Below are 19625 nucleotides of genomic sequence, written 5' to 3'. Positions count from 1 at the left end.
AATAAAAAAATAAAATAAATGAAGACCTCTTCCTCTCCAGATATTATTATTTTTTTGGACAATTGGTATCGTTTCAGGTAAAAGACTGGTGTTTTTTGCTTTCTTTCTTATGGGAAGCAGCAGCGAAGAAGCAGAAATGGGCTGTAACCTCATGTTTCTATATTGTTATCAATAGCAAATTTTATGCAAACTTTTGCATTATGGGGGATTTAACGTGAGCGAGCATGGCCGTAATGTATGTGCTCGAGTGATTTTCTTTGATTGGCCCCAATAAATACATTTGTGCTGGGGGAAAATGGAAATGCGAGACTTTCTTTACTCTCTGAAAAATGAAATGTGTGTGTGCATAATACACTGAAAGATTTTTCAAGAACACTTCAGTGTTATGAAAAGATTACCATAATGCAACCTACTAAGGTTTATCTGCATGCCTTTTTTTTATCTTAAGTACTAGAAATATAGATTGAAATTGCCAGGGGACAAATGTACTGGCCTCACCTGATCACAATTGAAGAAGCCCTTTAAAAAAAAATTAAGTTTCCTCCTAAGAATATGTTTCATATAACTTGCTATTTTCTCAGATCGTAAATGTCTGCATTCACCCAGAGTCCTTCTCTTTGTAGAAATTCATATAGGAAGGAAAGCCAATAATAGATTGGTCACTTGGTTATTGTGGAAAACTCAAAGCAGAGCTTATTATGTACTGATTTTAATACTGTATTTTTTATTGCTCTATAAGATGCCCCTGACCATAAGACAAAGCTATATTTTAGAGGAGGAAAATAAGAAAAAAATATTTTCCATGAGACCTCAGATCAGATCCCCAATGTTATCAGACCTCAGGTCAGATCCCTAATGTTAATCAGACCTCAGATCAGACCCCAATCTTCATCAAACCTCAGATCCGACCCCCAATCTTCATCAGAACTCATATCAGACAAAAAATAAAATAAAACAACATACGTCTCCTGCTCCGGATGGCGCCATCACTCAGGAGGTCCAGCTCACAGATCAGACCCCCAGTCTTCATCAGACCTCAGATCTGACCTCCAGTCTTCATCAGACCTCAGATCTGACTCCCAATCTTCATCACACCCCAGATCAGACCATCAATTTTCATCAGACCTCAGATCAGACGCACAATCTTCATCAGATCTCAGATCAGACCCACAATCTTCATCAGACCTCAGATCTGACCCCCAACCTTTATCAGACCCCCAATGTTAATCAGACCTCATATCAGACCCCCAATCTTCATCGGACCTTAGATCAGACAAAATATAAAACAACGTACGTCTCCTGCTCCAGACAGCGCCGCCACTCAGGAGATCCAGCTCAATCTTCCTGCAGTGCACACTCGCACTACAGCTGTACACTGTCAGGACACAGAGGTGCTTATTAGTATTAGGTTTAAGATTCACTGCCATTTTCCCCCCATTTTGGGGGGGAAAAGTGCGTCTTATAGAGCGAAAAATACGGGCATATACAGTACAGACCAAAAGTTTAAACACACCTTCTCATTCAAAGAGTTTTCTTTATTTTCATGACTATGAAGGCATCAAAACTATGAATTAACACATGTGGAATTATATACATAACAAACAAGTGTGAAACAACTGAAAATATGTAATATTCTAGGTTCTTAAAAGTAGCCACCTTTTGCTTTGATTACTCTTGGCATTCTCTTGATGAGCTTCAAGAGGTAGTCCCCTGAAATGGTTTTCACTTCACAGGTGTGCCCTGTCAGGTTTAATAAGTGGGATTTCTTGCCTTATAAATGGGGTTGGGACCATCAGTGGCGTTGAGGAGAAGTCAGGTGGATACACAGCTGATAGTCCTACTGAATAGACTGTTAGAATTTGTATTATGGCAATCAGAAAGCAGCTAAGTAAAGAAAAACGAGTGGCCATCATTACTTTAAGAAATGAAGGTCAGTCAGTCAGCCGAAAAATTGGGAAAACTTTGAAAGTAAGGGCTATTTGACCATGAAGGAGAGTGATGGGGTGCTGCGCCACATGATCTGGCCTCCACAGTCACCGGACCTGAACCCAATCGAGATGGTTTGGGGTGAGCTGGACCGCAGAGTGAAGGCAAAAGGGCCAACAAGTGCTAAGCATCTCTGGGAACTCCTTCAAGACTGTTGGAAGACCATTTCAGGGGACTACCTCTTGAAGCTCATCAAGAGAATGCCAAGAGTGTGCAAAGCAGTAATCAGAGCAAAAGGTGGCTACTTTGAAGAACCTAGAATATGACATATTTTCAGTTGTTTCACACTTGTTTGTTATGTATATAATTCCACATGTGTTAATTCATAGTTTTGATGCCTCCATAGTCATGAAAATAAAGAAAACTCTTTGAATGAGAAGGTGTGTCCAAACTTTTGGTCTGTACTATATTTCTGGGCAAGGACTGGCCATCAAAACTGTAGAACCAGAACAGAGGTGCCCACAGCAGTCACTCTCTGAATTATTTGTAGAAAGAGACTTGATGTTTCATGGATCATGGGTTTCCAGTTGACAACATGCTCACCTAGATTTGTTGCTCTGAATGACCCAAAACACAACGGCACAAGTACAGATATAAAGATCACGCATACAGTCAGTAAATTCTGTTAGTACAAAATAAAACAAGGATGAAAACTTATTGCTAGCATAGTATTTCCTCCATATATTAGCATCTCAAATGTCAGATTAGAGAATGCCTGCACAGATATTTGGCATGGTCCACTAAGCTGTTCTAAGTGGGGCAGAAAGTCTACAGTTTGACACGTGAACTGTCTGTCGTACATGGGACATCCTTATCCAGGGATTGCTGAAAATCATATCTGTTAAAGGGAACCTGTTATCAACTTTATGCTGACCTCACTGAGGGCAGCATAAAATAGTGACAGAAATACTGATCTCAGTGGTGTGTCACTCATGAGCTAAAAGTAAGTGGTTGCCGAGAACCAGCATCATAATCATTGCAGCCCAGGCCTTGAAAAGAGTCAAATCTACTTGAGAAGAGTCATGGTTATTCATAATCTCATGCTCTCCCCGCCCATCCGCTGATGATTGGCAGTTCTCTCCTAGAAAGAAAGAGGTAGAAGGTAGAAGACTGTCAATCATCAGCAGGAATTCATGAATAACCAGGACTCTTCTCAGGTGGCCGTGACTCTTTTCCAGGCCCAGTCTGCAATGATTGTGATGTTGGTTCTCAGCAACCGCTGAAATCAACTCACCTGTCTCTATTTTATTTTGCCTTTAGTATGGGCAGCATAAAGTTGATGACAGGTTTCCTTTAACATTTGGCTATTCCTGTAGCCTGGTCTTTAGGGGCACTTTAAGCTTCTTTCTTAATTTGGCCTTTGTCATGTCCCTTGGAGTATGAGATCCCCGGTTGGTAAAAGTTACTAATCTTCTAGCCGACATGGCCTTTCAGTTTGGCCAAATTTAATATACGTTATTTCTATGAAAGAGTTAAAGGATGGACAACTGCCACTTATCTTGGATTAGGACAGTTAAGGATCGCCTTCAGCATGGCACACTATTTTTAAGGGATGCTAGTGCCAACCATTAGATTTTTGGCAGATCTCCGCAAAAATTAATTCTGCTGACCAAAAAATTGTCATGATTGTTTTTATGTTTTTTTTATCCTAGGGCTTAAACTTCGAGGTAGTACAACATTATTTTGTGCTATTTTTATGTTGTTGTTTTTTTAAAATCTCTTAGTAAGTTATCCTTTAAAGGGAACCTGTCACCACGAAATACAGTACAGTCTGGAGGCAGCATGGTATAGAGCAGGAGGAGCTGAAGTTTTGTGGGAAAAGATTTATTAAAACTCTTGATTTATTCATTTACACCTCTGCTCTTTTAGGAGTCCGGTGGGCGGTCCTACCCAGTGACTGACAGCCTCATCAGTATGCTTAGTCATGCAGACGTAGGTGTCAGTCATTGATTAGGACTACCCATATGACCTAAGCATAAGAAGATCAGAGGTTTTTAACCCCTTCTCTTTTGACGTTGGGCGGTGCAGGTCCCCAGTGTGCAGAGACATCTTTTTTGCGTTGTTGCAGATGGGAGGTTAAAGGGGTTTTCTGAAATTTTTATAGTGATAACCTATGCTCTGGGTTGGTCATCAGTATCTGATCGAAGGGGGTCTGACACCCAGGACCCCGCTAATCAGCTGTTCGAGAAGACTGTGGCGCTTGTTATTCATTTGTCACGTGGCCTAGGAGCAGCTCAGCCCTATTCAAGTGAATGGAGCTGAAAGCGAAACCAAGCACAGGCACTATACAATGTACGGCTGTGTGCTTGGTAAGCTGTGAGAAGGTGCACCAGTGCCTTCTCAAAACAGCTGATCGGCGGGGGTTCCTGATGTCCTGAGAAGTCATGCAATCCTGCATGAACATAGCTCAACATGAAGACCAAAACAACGATCAACTTTTCCTTTTATGAACTGTGGTCTCGAAGTAGTGGAGCCCCCATTCCAATTCTTCATATGTGCCCTCCATGGTTCTGGTCAGATCCTTGACTGGTGCAAGGCTATGATCGCTACAACTAGAAGATTTTCACAGGTGTGAGGCTGGCCGGTAATCAGCAGGCTTATTTTAATCCATATCATACATATAGTTTGGACATTTTGTGAGACTGTGGAAGAAAATCTTTTGTTGCCTACAGCAACCAATCACATCACAGCTAATTATATTTAGTTTCTGTGCGCTACAAAATGTTTTTGGTTTTTTATAGTTTTCATAAATCTGCCCCTAGTCTTTTATTTCCACAAAACTCATGCAATTACATTGCAGTTGGAGATTATGAGGTGCCCTCTCCCCCGCCTATTCCATGCCCCTTTTTCCACCACTTCGCAAAAGTGACGTGAGAAGGGTAAAGTCACAGATTTTGTTGCAAAATACCTTTGCGACAAAATCTGCAACCTAATGACGCCAAAAATTAGCATGAATCAGATGATAAATGACCGCCATAGTGTGTATATATAAAATTTCTGCAACTGACACACCCCTCACAGCTGAAATCCTATGCTCTCCACTTTTCTGAGGCTATCAGGCAATGATAGGTGTTGTAGTTTTGCAATAGCTGGAGAGCCATGGGTTGTGGAGCGCTGCTCTGCAGGTTATGAGTATATGCTAATAATTCCAAAATGTATGTACGTTTCTTTTTTAAATCAAATCGTTTTTATTGAACAATAAATACATAGTATAACATAAAACAATACGTTGTATTTTCCTTTCTTTACTTTATCCATGTACGTTTCTAAAAACGCAGTTTTAGATGAACAGGAAAACTAACGTCTTCGCTTCCCGAAGTTTTCAGTTATGACAAATGTTGATTTAAACTGTTTAACTTGATGATGTCTACGAAAATAAAAAAATATATAATAACTGTGATTTGTCTTTTCACTTTTTCTTCTTGCAGGTTATGTGACTGGCTGTCATAGAGTTTTCTCTCCATCCATCAATCATATCTCCTTACACAGGCAGTTAAACCTTCAACAAAGGAGATGTTTCTTTTTCCGGAGACAAAGAAGCTTCGCCTATAATATAGTTTGGCCAGGTACAGTTTCCCCGACTCTTCCAGTTCCCGAGGTAACTGTAATTTCTATTATCTGATTCTTTTCCCAGTCAAATATAAAGGTTGACTGCACTACTGATCAAGTACATTCATCTACTGACAACCAGGAGCTGAAATCCTGGTCGGGGATTTAAATCCCGAACAACAGAGCGGCATGTATTCTGCTCCCAGCCGGATAGTGTTATGAAGAATAGGTAATCAGTGCATAGGTGAGCCCGGCTTCCAGACAGATAGTTACAGCCAATCTGTCCAATGATGCAGACATCGGCAGGTGGGCATCAACTCCAAGGAAGTGGCCGGCGAACTTGTTAAAATGTGCCATAATGTTAGTAAATGATTTAAGTAAATAAGGTGTTTTTATGGTCGATAGCCAACCGGTGCCTTCGTCATTAGACAGACTGGTGAGAATGTGATGAGCCTGTATTGAAGTTGATGTGGTTGCCTTTGAAGAAAAACATAAGCTGCTGTAATAAGGTTTTTTCCTTTTTTTTATGTAACCATTACTATCTTCCTGAACTAGAAAAAAACAGCCTGCTTGTGATAATAATACATCTTATATTATATACCGCTGGCAGCAGGCACTGCAATTCACCTGCCGTAGCAGCAAGGGCTCTGGGATTCGGCATCTCAGAAAGTTCCTCTCGAAAAGTTATATGGCTGGCAGAAAGCGACTGATGTGATAAAGAGCGGCCATGTGATGCTTTAGAAATGATATTATTTCAAGCTATTAGATGATTTGTTTATACGCACGACCTGTCCGTCTTTACATAGACAATCCATTGCTTCAAATGGGCACTGTGAAATGGTGCTACCAGGTTTCCCCACAGATCACAGCTGATCGCTGGGGATCCTAGCAGGGGGGGGCACCTTTGAACAGCTTATTACCAATGGACCCTTGTAACAAATAAGAATTATCCAAAGTGGGCAACCCTTTTAAGATGTTTGGATAGTATTTCACGGGATTCTTGAAGAAGAAACCTGAAACACATAAGGCCCCTTTGCATGGCCCGATGTAGCAAGCTATTGTCGGAAAGGAAGCGTTCCTCACTAATGCAATCGCTCGTCCCCATACACCTCTTATACCACCAGATGTAAGGTAACTATCCTATAGGTCAAGGTTCGACCCTTTAGATACACCCTGAGACATGACTTGGATATTAAATAAGCCAGCATCTCATCTGCAGACAGCTCTTTTGGGGTGATTACCCCTCATCAGTGTAGAGCAGAGAGTAGTGGCTTAACTGGATGAGAGGTCTAGGTCAGGATTTGGGGAGTACTATCTCTCCTTACGGAGAGAGCGGCTTAATTCGCGTGACGAATCTTATAGGCCATACATACACGCCAGATTTATAAACATCGGTTATCTTGCTTTATATGAGCAGTGCCAAGGGTAAAGGCCCCCATTCACTTTACAGTATTTTTGACCAAATCCGCCGTTCTCAGTAGGGCTGGTTGATACGGGCAGCTCCTATCAATACCTCGACCAATGATGGTGGGGAAGAAAAGGATTGGATCTGTTGAATTTTAACTTGCTGAAAGACTTTGGCGGGCCAGAGTTCCGGCGGCAGCACGGCAAATATGCAGAGAGGCGCCTGGAATAAAAGTACGACATGTCATACTTTTATTTCGGCCGCCTCTCGGTATGCGCTGCCGTGCTGCCGCTGGAACTCCGCCCCTCCCCCATTATAGTCACTGCAGTCTTTCAGCAAGTTAAAAATCAGCACTTGCCGGCAGCAGAACGTGCTGCCGACAAGCAATGATTCAGTATGGGGGGGAGGGATGACATTAGCGATCGCTCCTCCCCATACTCATGTGTTCCTATCCTGGATTATGGAATGCTTGGATAAACTATGTAACAGTACACAGTACCAGTATTTGGATGACCCAAAGATGTGGACCTGCACTAGAGTCCCATTTTGACTTTGTTATGATCCAACTAGTCACCTAGTATCAAGCATTATACTGTCACGTTTCTTGCAGCTCAAATTTTCAATTTTTTTTCCCTAGAGCCTCTCTATTTAGTGTTCTTCATTTCTGATGACAGCAGATGGACAGCAGTTAGCGTTATAACTAGTGTTGAGCGAATCAAACAAATTTACTTTGATTTGAATTTCAGGAAAAATTTGATTAGAATTTCCTCACGCTTCGTGTTAACAAATCAATTTTTTCGGGAAATCGCGGTTAAAAACAAAAAACAAAATACTCACCTCATCCATATGCATGCAAAGAGGCCGTCACAGCCATCTTGATTGAATATACCATGCAAAATCTCTTGTGGGGTTACGTACGACATCACTGATGTCACCGCGCCGGGCCAGCGTGATGACGTCATCACATCACTGTGTGAGATTTCGCGTGGTGTCTTCATTCAGCATGGCTGCAACGACCTCTACGCGAGCAAATGGATAAGATGAGTATTTATTATATATTTTTTTCCCTGATTAACTCCTGAAAGGCTTAAACGGTAACCTCAGATGCTGCGATCAGCAATGAACACTGCATTTGAGGGGTTCAATCACGGGGGCAGCGTTATCGCCATTCCCCGTCATTGCGCCCACTGTAGACAAAGAAATGCTCATTGTGACAAAGTAATTAATCACAAAAAAAATTGTCAAAGGAGCCGAATCGAATTTTTCATAACTGCGCTCATCTCTAGTTATAACATTAAGTGTCGGTCATAGGCATCTGGATTCTCTGGTGGCACAGCCTTATCCTGCTGGATAGGCGGAGCATAAACCTCATCACATAGATACTACATACTATAGTACTACAGCGACAGTCTTCCGGTTACTTACCAAGAGCAGGAAGGTTTCCTTAAAGTGTTTTCTTACATGACAAGGCTCTGAAGCCAAGGTAAAGGAAAGGTATAATTCACCTAGGCTGAATTGACAGATCGGAATACCCAAATTCTCACTTCCTACTTATTATCTAAATCTTTTCAGCACATGTTTTTCATTCATCTGTAAAGAAAAAAGGGGGTCAGTCAGCACATCCCGATGCGCAGATGCACACTGACATGGCTAGAAACACAAAGAAAAAATTGCAATGCAACAGCACTCTGCAAACCAAATAAAGTATAATAATGCCATAGTAATAGAAAACATTCTGGTGCTAATGCTTCGCTTATTTAGTAAATTTGAGATTCTTGGCAAATACATTTTGTGCAAAATTAGTTGGGCCCGTCTGCCAAACGTCAAGGTTCCCGTCTTACAGAGATCGCCTTGACGTGTGGCAGACGGGCCCAAATAATTTTGTACAAAATGTAATTGCCAAGAATCTCAAATTTACTAAATAAATGTAGCATTAGCACCAGAATATTTTCTATTACTATGGCATTATTGTACTTTATTTGGTTTGCAGAGTGCTGTTTCATTCATCTGTAGCACTTGCAAAAAAAAATAAAAAATGCAAGCCACGGTATTACCACCTAGAAAGCCAGAAACCAATTTTCTACCTCTTGACATGGACTCGTTACTTTAGGAATTATGTTTTAGGAAATTTGTGTCCGTGAACATTTTTCTTGTACCGCTGTGCATAGTTCACAGGCTGTGTAAGTTTCTTGTAATAGGCAATGTTAAGTTCAAAAGGGCATTGGAAGGAACACTGAAGAAGCCTTGAGGGTTTGCTTGGTGGCTCATGAAGGTCACTCTTCGAACTCAAAGGGCAAGTTGCCATTAAGCAAGTAGGGACTGTCTGAGAAAATGATCCCATTGTCATGCTGTTTTCTGATCTTCGTTTCCAATCCTCTTCCTCCAAGCATATAATGAAGCCAGACTATGTGACGACAGGCATTGTGCCTGACTGGGGAGACTTCATTGAAATTAAGGACGAAGATCAGATTCAAGGGCTTCGTCAGGCTTGTCAACTAGCCCGTCATATTTTACTCATGGCTGGAAGAGTTTTAAAGGTAATGGGGTGTAGTTATCAATGGTTGAAATATAAATACAGTTGTTGGGTGTATCAGATACAGATCTTTATAGAATGTAGTTACCGCTAAATTGCTATCACAAAATATTTATAATATTAATAATAAAATTATTTTTTTATTAAAAAAGAAATATGCAGGACCATACTCATTGATTCCTTTATAAATACAATTTCATTTTATACAGAAATCAAAGCTATTTGAGTTTAAAGGGTGAAAAATAAAAAATATGAAGTTTCATAGTACAAAGTACATATTTATAGATTAGTGACTGTATATATTAAGCCTGGATTAGTCAAAAGCCATGTGCGGCAGACAAGATCCTCCCTAGTCAATAAAATATGGTACTGAGAGAGCAGAAAAAAATGAAATACCACATATGGCCACTAGGTTTTTCAGATCATTTTTCAGTCGGTGCTTTTACTGTTTGTTGTTAGTTTGTTGACTACTCTAGAGTAGGTTTCATATACTGTACTTTATATCATGTCTACTACAGACAAGTCAAATTGTGCCCAAATCTGACCGAGAATTTCCATTTCCATGTGGATATTAAATTATTGTCTAATTAGATTGTAGTCTGCCCAACAAATTGTCTGTTTACACTGAGTTTTTTGTTTCTTTTTGCACCTTCTATGCGTCTGAATCGGAAGAAAAAAACAACTCCAAACAGCTTCCCATTAATTTCAAGGGGAAGCAGCACTTGCTTTTTTTTCTGGCACAATTTATACTGCGGCGGAAAAAAGAAGCAGCATGCCCTACGTTTATATCTGTACTGAATTTCCCATTGAAATAGATGGGAGGCGTCAAAAACCTGCTCCGTATGCTCAGTTTTTGGCACGAATTTGCACTAAAAACTGCAGTTTTGGAATGAAGTATACACCACAAATTGGTTTAAAAAATGCACAAAAAAATGACACCAGATGTGCATGAAAAAACACGTCTAAAAAACCTGCTTCATAAATCTGCACAGATTTTGAGAGTCGGATTTTCAAAATCCGTTGTGTAAAATTGTAGTTTGAATCTTTTTGTGCAAATGTTTTTGAAATTCTGTTGAGAAATCAATGGAGGAAAAAAACACCTGAAAAAATGCAATGTTTTGCTACAACTGCCACTGGTAACATAAATGTCTCTAAAAAGTTGCTAGACAAACACAGTGTATGTAGACAACTTCCGACTTTAAAGCGTTCGTCTCAGATAACAAAAAATCTGGGACAAGCCCCCAAATGAAAAAATAATGTTACACTTACCTGTGGTCCTCGTGCTGCGGATTGTTTACAAAGTGGAGTGGTGATGGCGTGTTACTGCTGCAGCAACCACTGTCCTCAGCGGTAGACCGTAATTGGCTTCAGAGGTCACATGCTGTACACCTGTGCACATCACACTGATGGTAACACGCAGGTGGATGGCACGTGACTTCTGCAGCCAGACAGTGTCATCAGCGTTAGACCAGCAGTTTGGGAACAAGCAGCGGCAGGAGAAGAGGGAAGTATAGTATGATCATTTATTTTAGGCCTTTCAGGGGCTTGTCCGAGATTTTTTAATTATTTCACATAGTCTCTTTAATATATAGTATTTTAATTATCATCTGATAGCAACATTTAGCCCAAAAATGCCACAAAAATTATTCTTGTTACATTTGAAAGTTAAGATTTCTCAATTAAAACAGTTAAAGGGGTTGTCTCACTTCAGCAAATAGAATTTATCATGTAGAGAAAGTTAATACCAGGCACTTACTAATGTATTGTGATTGTCCATATTGCCTCCTTTGCTGGCTGGATTCATTTTTCCATCACATTATACACTTTTAGTTTCTATGGTTACGACCACCTTGCAATCCAGCACCAATGGTCGTGCTTGCCCACTGTAGGAGACCAGGACTGTGGGAGAACACATAGGCACGCATGCGCAGCAGCTCCCTTCCTGGACACCTCGTATCTGCGCTTCTTCAGCAGTGGTCTTAACCCCTGGAAATGAGCAGTATATAATGTGATGGAAAAATGAATCCAGCCAGCAAAGGAGACAATATGGACAATCGCAATGCATTAGTAAGTGCCTTGTATTAACTTTGTCTACATGATAAATGGCATTTTCCGAAGTGAGACAACAACTTTAAGGTTAGAGATTCATGAATCAAAGACAATACCGTGCCTGTTTGATATTTCACGGACGGTAGTAATGTGGTGTATATGTAGGGCAGAGACCTTACAGGTGATGCACTGACAGAAGCCATGATGTCTGTCTCCTTGTGTCTCCCGTTTCAGGTTGGCCTGACAACTGAAGAAATAGATGCATTTGTTCATCATAACATTATCGGTCGGAATGCGTACCCATCCCCATTAGGCTACGGAGGATTTCCTAAATCTGTGTGTACTTCTGTGAACAATGTGGTCTGCCATGGAATTCCAGATAGGTACTTTATTCTTTCAATTACTCATAGTGGTTCAAAAGAAGCCATTTAGAGCCCTGATTGCATGGCCTTGTGTAAATAAGGTTCATAGGGTATATTGCAGGCAGATTATTTCTAAAAAATCAAGTTAGAAATGGTTAATTATGAAAAAGATGCTTTTTACCTCCACCAATCTCCCACTGCTGCTGTTCCGGTCCCCGCTGCTCTCCACTTTTCGGTCCGTCTTGACATGCTGGCTGAGCGGGCCTTTCTTGGCACTTTCAATCACTTGCTTCCTTCCCTAGCTGTATTCATTTTTTTAACATCAAATTATATACTGCTCGTTTCCATGGTTACGACCACCCCGCAGCGGTGGTCGTGCTTGCATACTATAGGAAAAAGCACCAGCCTATGTCCCGCGGTCTCGGCCACCAGAGAGGCCAGCACTTTTTCCTATAGCGTGCAAGCAAGACCACCGCTACTGGATTGTAGGGTGGTCGTAACCATGGATACAAGCAGCGTTTAATGTGATGGAAAAATGAATCCAGCCAGCAAAGGAAGCGATATGGAGAATCACAATACATGTGATGTAAGTGCCTTGTATTACCTTTCTCTACATGATAAAGGCCACTTGCTGAAGTGAGACAAACCCTTCAAGGCTGGAGATTGGCCGAGCATGCCTTTCCTGACATTTCCCGTGTCTGGACAGGAAGTGAAGATCAGCGGGTACCTCATCAGTAGGTCCGGCACAACCTGTGGGTATGCCAAAAATGTCTCGGAGATATGCCCTAAATATCACAGGTGAGTTGATAATTGTCTGTGTATTTCTGACAGCTAAGTATATTGAGTGAACATAATCCCTTTCCGGTATGGGGGATTATTATCTGGAAACACATGGATTATTATTTGGACAGACAAGTAATAGTATTGGATGTGTGCATAATATTACCGAATCGTATTCATGGATGATTTTCCAAAATCCCACTCAGCTGAGTGCATACAAGCAGATATTGGGAGGAGGCAAAATGTGGTCAATAGCTCAAGACTCACGGACTGATCACCGGGATTATTTGTCTGTCCTGTCAGAGCAAGAAGAAATCACTTGTCTTATCAGATTTGTGAAAAATGGTGGATATGAATTTCAGCTTTCAACTTGAGAAGATATGAATTGCTGCTGCAGGACGAGAAAGTCTACCTTTCAGTACACTCAGAAATTGTGGCAGATTTCAAAATCTGAGATAATTTGGGAACCAAAACAATTAATTTCAAGGGTGGATTAACTTCTTCATCGGGCCAGTCTCTACAAGAAACATTGCTGTTAGCCACAAGTAAAAAAAATGTATAGTTTGTCCGTAATTTCTCTAAACAATGCAAAATCTTAGAAACTCCTTTAAAGGGGCAGTGTCTTCAAAGACATTGGTGCCATATTGCTACGATATGCCAGCAAGTGCAATGTTCAATCGATGGGGTTCAACTGCTGTGGCCCATGCCAGTCACTAAAACAATGTGGCAGGGGCACTAATAGAGTGTTGGGCCACTTTGCTGTTTGTCCGCACTCCAATTTTTCCAAGCAGCCACATTGAGACAGCCCCTAAGTCCTCGTTAAAGGGGTTGTGTCACTTCAGCAAATGGCATTCATCATGTAAAGAAAGTTAATACAAGACACTTACTAATGTATTGTGATTGTCCATATTGCCTCCTTTGCTGGCTGGATCCATTTTTCCATCACATTACACACTGCTCGTATCCGGAGGTTATGACCACCGCTACAGCGCAGATACAAGGTGGCTGGGACAGGAGCTACTGCACATGCAGCTCCCAAGGTCTCGGCCACCATAGAGGACGCCTCTTTTTCCTATACTGTGCCAGCATGACCACCGCTGCTGGATTACATGGTGGTCATAAGCCATGGATACGAGCAATATACAGGGTGGGCCATTTATATGGATACACCTTAATAAAATGGGAATGATTGGTGATATTAACTTCCTGTTTGTGGCACATTAGTATATGTGAGGGGGGAAACTTTTCAAGATGGGTGGTGACCATGGCGGCCATTTTGAAGTTGGCCATTTTGAATCCAACTTTTGTTTTATCAATAGGAAGAGGGTCATGTGACACATCAAACTTATTGGGAATTTCACACGAAAAACAATGGTGTGCTTGGTTTTAACGTAACTTTATTCTTTCATGAGTTATTTACAAGTTTCTCTGTTTACAGCCATTGACATGTCGCCGAGGTTAACACGTGAGGAGCGGATAGAAATTGTGTTGATGTCTGGTGAACGCAGTAACCGGGTCATTTCAGCGGATTTCAATGCAAGACACCCTACGAGACCACCCATCTCCCATGCTACAGTTAGCAAACTGCTTGCTAAGTTTCGTGAAACTGGTTCAGTGTTGGATTTGCCAAAATGTGGACGCATGAAATCTGTCTCTAATGAAGAAACATCAGTGGCTGTCCTAGCTTCATTCAGCAAGAGCCCACAGCGTAGCACTCGCCGCATGTCACTGGAGAGTGGCATTATTCGAACATCCCTTCGGCGGATATTAGCTACTCACAAATGGCACCCTTACAAACTCCAGCTACTGCAGCATCTCAACGAGGATGACCCAGATCGGCGCACTGAATTTGCAGAATGGGCAAAACAAAAATTGGAACAGGACCCTCAGTTTACGCAGAAGATTTTGTTCAGTGATGAGGCAAACTTTTATGTGAATGGTGAAGTTAACAAACAAAACCACCGCTATTGGTCTGACACTAACCCACATTGGATAGATCCCTCCAAGACTGTTGGAACAAAAAAATTTATGGTATGGTGTGGTATATGGGGTACAAAGATAGTGGGGCCATTCTTCATCAATGGAAACCTCAAGGCCACTGGATATGCGAAATTGCTACATGATGATGTGTTTCCCTCTTTATGCACTGAAGCTGGCACGTTCCCTGAGTTTTTCCAGCAAGATGGTGCACCACCTTATTATGGGTGTCAGGTCCGAGCATTCCTAGATGAACAGTTTCCTGGAAAGTGGATTGGTCGTCGTGGGCCAGTTGAATGGCCCCCAAGGTCTCCCGATCTGACCCCCTTAGGCTTTTATCTTTGGGGTCATCTGAAGGCAATTGTCTATGCTGTGAAGATACGAGATGTGCAGCACCTGAAACTACGGATACTGGAAGCCTGTGCTAGCATTTCTCCTGCGGTGTTGCTATCAGTGTGTGAAGAGTGGGAGAAGAGGGTTGCATTGACAATCCAACACAATGGGCAGCACATTGAACACATTTTATAAGTGGTCAGAAACTTGTAAATAACTCATGAAAGAATAAAGTTACGTTAAAACCAAGCACACCATTGTTTTTCTTGTGAAATTCCCAATAAGTTTGATATTCCCAATAAGTTTGATGTGTCACATGAAAAAACAAAAGTTGGATTCAAAATGGCTGACTTCAAAATGGCCGCCATGGTCACCACCCATCTTGAAAAGTTTCCCCCCTCACATATACTAATGTGCCACAAACAGGAAGTTAATATCCATATAAATGGCCCACCCTGTATAATGTGATATGAGAGAAATGAATCCAGCCACCAAAGGAGGCAACATAGACAATAACAATACATTAGTAAGTGCCTTGTATTAACTTTCTCTACATGATAAATGCCACTTGCTGAAGTGAGACAACCCCTTTTAACTGTGAGGCCGCGTTGTTTTTAAATATTGCTGGATTTTTCTCAGTTTCTCCAATAATATGACATTTCTCCAAGTCCACCATTATCATGCAGGCGCAGACAGCCTTGCTTTTTTATGTCAGTGGAGAGAAAGGGATACGCCACTGCCAGACACTTTTGGCAGCAGCGTATTTCATGTGGTAACTGGCCATGTTTAAATTCAACATGTCTGATCCCCCCTTCTCCCGACATTGACAGGTTTAGCCAACTTTTACATAATGTGTAATGTTTGCCTCCGTTTTGGCTTATAGATACAGATTTCTGAATATCTGCCATCTATGACACCCATACGTCTTAATAGAGCTGGTGGACAAGGGTTGCCTTCAGAAAAACAACCCCTTTAAAGGTGGCCTAAAACACAGAGAGCTCTGCGTTGTTGGGTTTCATCAGCTTTGTTCGGCATTTCCAGCATGCGGAGTACGGATCCACAGAAAGTATATGGGATTTGTAATCCGCGCACTGCAAGAGCAGAGCAGATGAAGCCTAACGGTGCAGAGCCCTCTGAGAAGCTGCCTGATTGTGCTTTCACTGCCATCAGAAATGAGTGTTCATAAAAAAAAACAAGATATTGGTGGAGATTTATCAAACTGGTGTAAAGCAGAAATGGCTTAGTTGCCCATAGCAACCAATCAGATTCCACCTTTCATTTTCCAAAGGAGCTGTGAGAAATGAAAGGTGGAATCTGATTGGTTGCTATGGGCAACTAAGCCAGTTCTATTTTACACCAGTCAGATAAATGACCCCCATTGTCTTTCTGTAGCTGTTAAGATAAATCATAAGACCTTCTATATCGATAAGTAATCCATTGTCAGTTTACTGCTGCTGTGAGGGGAAGATGTTATCTGACAGGTAATCCGCATGACAACATTAGGTGACAGCTGTTGCAAAACTACAACTCCCAGCATGCCCTAATAGCTGTAGGCTGTCCAGGCATGCTGGAAGTTGTAGTTTTTCAACAGCTGGAGGGCCGCAGTGTGGGTATCCCTGACCTAGAATATTCACATATAGGCTGTTAATGTGTAATAAATCACATATTTGGAAGTGTCCCTTTAAGACTGATAGAGAAACGTGAGCATACCCCATACATCATTATGTCTTTCTTATCACTCCTCCCAGTTGTATTGTCCCATTTTTGGAAAGAAAATACAATAACCCTGGAGTAACCCTTTAACAGAACATTTCCCAGCATTAATACTTCTCTATAAAGGCCCTTCTTACAATAGTAAATGATGACGCTCAATGATAACCCTGAAACCAAAGGCAACGTTCTCTTCTTTCTTTTACAGCCGACCTCTTGAGGATGGAGACATTATCAACATAGACGTCACTGTGAGTCATGTTTTAAACACTGCTTATTAGCTTTACGTTCCACCATTTCTCGCCTTCAAACCAAATGGGGTGTAATAAATAGTAATCCCAGTCCTATTTTCCACACTAGTCACCGCCCTTCCCCAGCTCTCCGGCTCCCAAGGGTCTAGAACACACCTCGGCATTAGATCTGACGCGCCTATTTCTATGGAAGAAATCTGAGGCTGTCACTGACATTTCTGCCATGGCTCTGCAGCAGATCCGCACAAGGATTTACCCCCATTGTCTTTGACTGGAGCTTTTTCCCTGCAAAATAAGCGCAGCGGGACAAAAATCTGTGCAGAAAGTTTCCTTAGAAAGTGAATGGGGATGTGCACAGTATCAACTCCAACTTCAAGATGTGTGCTGCATATTTTCCACGGTGGAATTACAAACGGAAAATCTGCAGCATTTACAATAGAAGAAAAGTGTGTGGATTTTTTAAACAAATTTCATCCATATGATGCAGAAAATATCCACCACAAAATCTGTGCATGACTTGACATACCATGCAGACTTTAAAGGGGTATTCCAGTCCAATAAACAAGCTGTCCCTTGGCCGACAAATGGTTACAGAAAATTTATATAAGCTTATATTCACCTTGACGATCTCCTGCCACTGCCATACCCATGGTCTTTGCTACACTTCACTTCTTGCTCCAAAAAATGGCTCTCAGCCAATCACAGCGATGACCGGCCTCCACCAGTTAATGCTGAGCGGCATTCCCAACCATTCCCTGCTGTATTGAAAAGTCAGCAGGAAGTAAAGCACTGCCGGCACCGTCGGAACAGCAGCGGTAGGGGTATTGGGGAGGTGTGTATAAACCTGCAGCATTTCTGTGATGAAATCCAAAGTGGGGCCACCGCCTGTAATTGTACTCTTCACATGCTTGAACTTGGCAATGGAATTTTGGCACGGATTACCCAACTAAATTCCGCCAGTGGCCACCTCCCATTGTTTTCAGAGGGAGGCAGCACTACCATTTGCACGGCCAGGTTAAAGTCACGACTGCGCCAAGAAGGGACATGCCTCTTCTTGGCGCTGTGTCTGAAGATCAGCGGCGGGCGTCCACTTGCGGTTTAGCTCTATTCAGTGGGGCTAATCCTTGATCGGGTCTGTGGCATTCATTGTGAAAAGCCCTGGCGGCTTCTGCCGCGGCTATCAAAATCTACTGTGTGACGATACCCTTAGTGTCAGCATGACCTGCTACCAACATAGATTGTTGGTGATGCTCCTTACGTTTTATATTGACCATACAGTTAGGTCCATATATATTTGAACACTGACACAAATTTTGTTTTTATTACCTGTTTACTAAAACATATTCAAGTTATAGTTATATAATAGACATAAAGTCCAGACTTTTAGCTTTCATTTGAGGGTATCCACATTAAAATTGGATGAAGGGTTTAGGAATTTCAGCTCCTTTACGTGTGGCAGGCACCCTGTTTTTACAGGGACCAAAAGTAATCGGACAATTGACTCAAAGTTTCATGGGCAGGTGTGGGCGATTCCTTCATTATTTCATTCTCAATTAAGCACATAAAAGGCCTGGAGTTGATTTGAGGTGTGGTGCTTGCATTTTGAAGATTTTGCTGAGAAGTAAACATGCGGTCAAAGGAGCTCTCCTGTCACGGCCATGCCCATGACCGTGACTCCTTTACCGCATGCGGTTGTCTGCGGTTTTGTATGGGCATTCAACCACGGGTGAGGGCCGCTTGTCTGTGGCCTCACTTGTGGTTGCCGCGGACAACCAGTGTTGTTTTTAGCAGCAGAGCAGCCTGAGCGTCGCTAGGTAGCTTGCTGCCCTGGCATGCGGTCACACCTAGCAACCCTATTGTTAAGTGTGTGTGTTGTGTGCACTGTGTATTATGTTTTGTGTGCACTTTCCCTTTATGTATGTTTGTTTTCCCTTCTGTGTTACTGGAAGGGTTAACTTCCTTCCCAGTGTGTGTGTGATGTCACTGGGTGTGTCCAATCCTTGGGTGTGGCCACTTGGGCCTATAAAGACCCTCTCTCTTGCTGAGCTCAGTAGGTTGCTTCAGCATGCTTGCTGATAGCAGCCTCCTGTGTTTTTCATCCGCCAGTGAGAGCCACCACTGTGGTCAAAGTTTAAGTTTGAGTTCATAGTTTGAGTTTACAGTTCATAGTATAGTTTTATGTTTGCCTATGTCTTTATGTGTGTGTTGTAGCAAGTTTGTCTGTTGGGATTTTCATATGTGTTTGTGCAGCATAACGGTTCTGGATCCCTGTCTGTTTAGGGATCCAGTCAGCAGGGCTGTGGCAGGTTGGTGAATGTCTGTTCACCTGCCATTTCCGTATTGCTGTTTCTGTTCCCCTTTTCCCAACAGCTTGGCCATTGAGGCTCCTGCTCCTCCGTGTCAAGGAGGAGTAGGTTGCCTTACCCAGCTCCTAGCTCAGGGATCTGCGGAGGGTAAGACAGGGCTCCGAGGTTCCGGCGCATGGGCCCTCCTACCTTAAAGGTCGGCCCATGCAGGTTAGGAGTTAGGGTCAGGGTAGGGACGCTGTAGGAGGTGACCTGCTCCCTGTCCTGTGGCTTCATGGCCGAGTAGCTACTTCAACACCTGGCACCTCACGGCTGAGGGTTTCCCCCATCCTCAGCCGTGACATCTCCATGCAGGTGAAACAAGCCACCCTTCATCTGCAAAAA

General features: G+C 42.2%; 1 protein-coding gene across 1 annotated transcript in view; it reads left to right on the top strand.

Moving 5' to 3' along the window:
- Window positions 1-19625, top strand: part of METAP1D (methionyl aminopeptidase type 1D, mitochondrial) — a 169503-nt gene that overhangs the window by 73055 nt on the left and 76823 nt on the right. The window contains exons 2-5 of the mRNA XM_040441220.1: window positions 5415-5584; window positions 9328-9477; window positions 11757-11905; window positions 16893-16935. Coding sequence (XP_040297154.1) covers window positions 5415-5584; window positions 9328-9477; window positions 11757-11905; window positions 16893-16935 — 512 coding nt within the window. The remainder of the gene's footprint in view (window positions 1-5414; window positions 5585-9327; window positions 9478-11756; window positions 11906-16892; window positions 16936-19625) is intronic.

The sequence above is a fragment of the Bufo bufo genome, chromosome 7 (assembly GCF_905171765.1).
Source record: "Bufo bufo chromosome 7, aBufBuf1.1, whole genome shotgun sequence".
NCBI classification, from domain to species: domain Eukaryota; kingdom Metazoa; phylum Chordata; class Amphibia; order Anura; family Bufonidae; genus Bufo; species Bufo bufo.
The sequence above is the reverse complement of the archived record's forward strand: the minus strand, read 5'-3'. Positions and strand labels throughout refer to the sequence as shown.